Source organism: Plodia interpunctella, chromosome 23 (assembly GCF_027563975.2).
Source record: "Plodia interpunctella isolate USDA-ARS_2022_Savannah chromosome 23, ilPloInte3.2, whole genome shotgun sequence".
Taxonomy (NCBI): domain Eukaryota; kingdom Metazoa; phylum Arthropoda; class Insecta; order Lepidoptera; family Pyralidae; genus Plodia; species Plodia interpunctella.
In genome coordinates, this window is record NC_071316.1 from 2,101,873 (window position 1) to 2,106,059 (window position 4,187).

Genomic DNA, 4,187 nt, shown 5'->3' on the forward strand with positions numbered 1-4,187 from the left:
GTATCATACGCGCGTTGCTTACTTTGTGAGCTAACGTCTTTCATAATAATTAATATCAATCAAAAATCTTATATCGCCACAGTACTACAGTAATTACAGGAATTACTAGAGGTACGGTACACCACAGTACGGTATGGTACGGTGTGAAGGATGAGAGAGGACTCTCTCTCCTTCACATCGTACCATTATTGTGTAATACAAGTACTAATATTTGGCGGTTCAAATAGATGACACTTCGGTACCTTGTATGCAGACGACCATGGTCTACTTCTACCTATGAAACAAGAAAGATGGCGACCGATGTCTGGTGAAGTTTTGTCCCGATTACTCTTGTGAACATGGACACTCTATTCTCTCGTCTGTTTTCGCATTATGGAGACAAATAAATCCACATAGTCGTGTAGATATTGATCTGTAGGCTTGCCGCCGTTCGAGATGTGTTGCTATGGTTTTTGTGATTCCAATCACTTGAAATATGGATACATTAGATATTTAGTGTGTGTTGGGGCTTCGCTTTCTAGTCTTGACGTGTTCGTAGTTGCTGCGGCTGTTACACCCAGAACCCGTGTAAAAAATATATCATTTAAAATATATTTATTTGAAATTGTATTGCACGAAATTACTTAAAATTATGTACAAGTGGAGGACTTAACGCCATATAGCATTCTCTAATAGTCAACCTTATTATAAATATTCAAATTGGCTATTCGACTCGATAAAAAATTAAAATGTATCGTGGTAATTCAATAAGTAAACACGATCATTAAATATCACTTTAATCGATCGAAGTTATATTAATTACGAGATTTACTATTTTTCCGGTACTCATTCAAGTTTAATAGTAATGCTTTTTGATTCGAAAATTTGTAACGTCACAATATATCATATCATACAAGCTTCATATAAAATGTTGTTATTGACAATTTTGAAAAATTCTTATTTGACTAGTTGGAGAATAGAACAACTTTGAATATCCATCTAGGTTTAAAATTCACACATAACTGTGCAAAGCTGGCATGATTCGCTAGTAATTATTGTATTAACTCATTCGACAAACAGTCTTCGTCTTCAATCAATAAAAAAAAACATAAAAGGGACAAACTTAAATGGAACGGATTCGGCGTCGCTACTGTAGAACAAATTAGTCGTGGAAATTATTTTCAAAGCTGTTTTCAAATAAATTCGTCACTTTGCAGAAGATTCCATCATTCTAAAAGGCAACTGTCAACGTCAAAACATCTTTTATAACTTTACATGGTTTTTATATAAGTTTTAAAATGTCCAATCCGAATTCCCTAGGGGCAGTCACACATTATTCGGCCGATTTGGCAAATCGACCGAGTCCCTTGGATCTGGTGGCCTACCTGCCCTGGGCTTGCAACCAGATGCAGTGCCAACACACTGTCACCGTGATAAAAGTTACCCAAAGTCAGTATAATTTATATCCTACTAAATACGCATATTACAAAATATGCGTACGTTTGTAAGTATGCCTGTATGTTTGTTACTCTTTCACGCAAAATACCGAACTGATTGGTATGAAATATTGGTCAAGTCGTTTTTGAAACATTCACAATTTGGTAAAAACACATCAAAAATTTATTGTGTTCGCTAGGTCTTCAGTTCGCGGTGAATAACTAATATTTCTAATTATATTTTTGTGTTCACAGCCGAGTATGTCAGCGTAAATCCGACAGGGAAGAAGCCAAAGCCGAAACCTAAACCGGTGGTAGTTTCTTCAACATCTTCATCAGACTTGAAAAAGGATGAGCAGATACAATCAACTTTCTCAGAAGAGGATACATTGAAGATATACGCTATATATGACGCGACCGACCGTTTGGTCGAATTGAAGTTTGAAAACCACGTGGAAATACCAAGGATGATATTCCAGATTATTGCCTTAATCATAAAGTTTCAGAGTGGTCTGAACACAATAACAATAAACTATGGCATCGATATGTACAGCATTCACGAAATAAGCAAGATATTGACCATCAGCAACATAACTGACATTTGTTTAGATGACACCTATTTGAAGGAAGCAAATTATTATATTCTTTTAGACAATGAGAATTCTATCAGACGTATTTCGCTATCTAGATGCACGATTAATGATAACATAGCTGAAGCGATAGCTGTTAGATTAGTATATCCTTTACCAGCATCAAAAACTTTGTCTATACTAGATCTTTCGTCAAATAAAATAACTGATTTAGGTGCGAAATATATAGCTCATGCTTTAAGATCAAATAGATTTTTGAGCTATCTTAATCTATCAGGGAATTTATTGACGGACACCGGAGCGATAGCTATATTAAATCATCTTGTGGAATTTCAATTGACAAGTGAAGAATTGATGTCATCAAGGCAAAGGTTTCTACAATTTTACCATCAGAAGAACGAGTTGACCGCGAAGATTTTCAGAGATTTCCGTACCGTCGACAGTACAAAAGACAGAAGAAAGTCGCTTAGAACGCCGGTTATGCCTAAAAAAATTAAAACCATAGAGAGAGAGCCGTCTACAAAAGAAGTTAAAAGCGCCATAGACATCACTCAAGATAGGAGTTTATACGAGAAGGCTCGTAATATGGCTGAAAATCAAATGGGCAAATTTAAAGATCCATTTACCAAAGATAATTTAGTTGTACACGATGATAACGTATACTGTACTGGTAATAATGGGTTGTGTTATTTAAATTTGTCGTTCAATGATCTATCGTATTTTAGCCTAAAAACTGTAGCACATGTGGTAATGACCCAAAAGGTTTTAAATAAAAAGCCTATTGGTTTAGTAAACGTGTCCATCGATGGGAACAACCTGCCTATAAATTGTGTAGAACTAAATGATATAAACAATGTATTGTTCCCTGTTGCTTTCGATAAAAATGCTGTTAAGAAACGTGCCGGCGGCACCGCCAAGTCTACGCCGCCAAATCCTGGTCGTAATTAAAACATTAAACAAACCGGACAAGTGCGAGTAGGGCTCGCGCACGAAGGGTCCCGTTCTATCTAAAATGATCACGTTTGTTGTTTGGTGCACACCTTAAATAATTATTATTGTAAAAATATTTGTTATAGCGGCAATAGAAATATGATTGAAAATTTCAATTGTCTAACTATACGATTCATGAGAAACAGGCTGGTGACAGACGGACAGACAGACGGACGGTAGCGGAGTCTTAGTAATTGTGCCAAGCCTAATTGTCCCATTGCTGCGTTGCGACGACGCACCACGTTGTAAGTTCGTCGTGCTTTGTTGTTTCCTGACGGTTTAGACAATGACGTGTGTTGACACTTCATACAATTTCTGCTTTTATCTGCGTTCCCTGTCGGACATAAAAATGACGGAACACGACTGAGCAAAGGGGCATAACTCATAGAATCCCGTTTTATTCTTTGAGTACGGGACCCTAAAAATAAAATAAAAAAGGCGCAAGGAAACATTTGAAGTTTAGTTTTTATTCCTAGTTTAAAAAATATTTTGTTATTTATTAATTAATCATAAAAAATTTAAATCCATTTATTAAATAAATTATGTTTTGTCACAATCTCACTTTAACTTAGCACTATAAAATACTACTCATTAATTTATTTATAATATGTGATAAAACCTGTTTTACTTTAACAGAACGAGACAAAACATATTTTAATTTAAAATGTTGTTATTTATTTTATAAGGCGTTATTTAATGTATTCGTAATTAGTGTATATAATTATTATAATTTGTTCTTATCAAATTAAGTTATTTAGATATATTATTCAATTTAGATGACTATAATTTGTTAAATGATTTCGTTGTATATATTTCGTTTTAGACTTTTTATTATAAACATTTTTAAATTTTATTATATATTTTTTATTGAATTTTTCCTTCCAATACTTACAATACTATCTCTGTCATTCTCGCGTATCTCCCACAACCGTTGTTGAGATGCCATCTACTTTCAGGCGTTTTACAAATATCATGTATATTAAGGCGCTATGTATTCGCACACTAGCTTCACATTTTCAACAATTTATTTAAATTCTTAACGATATATTTAAATATTACAAAAAATATATATATTTTAACAGTTTATGCCACTTTAGATATTGATGTTCACTAGAAAGTGCTATATAATAATACTATATATTTACAGTTGACTAAATCGGAAACTGTTGACACCAAAATCCGTTTGGTCAAC

General features: G+C 34.1%; 1 protein-coding gene across 1 annotated transcript; it reads left to right on the forward strand.

Moving 5' to 3' along the window:
- Positions 1 to 1,216: 1,216 nt before the first annotated feature.
- LOC128680228 (uncharacterized) lies at positions 1,217 to 3,193 on the forward strand. Its single transcript, XM_053763229.1, has 2 exons — positions 1,217 to 1,428; positions 1,671 to 3,193. Exons 1-2 carry the CDS (start codon positions 1,278 to 1,280, stop codon positions 2,951 to 2,953), a joined length of 1,434 nt encoding a protein of 477 aa, XP_053619204.1. The 5' UTR covers positions 1,217 to 1,277; the 3' UTR covers positions 2,954 to 3,193.
- Positions 3,194 to 4,187: the final 994 nt, after the last annotated feature.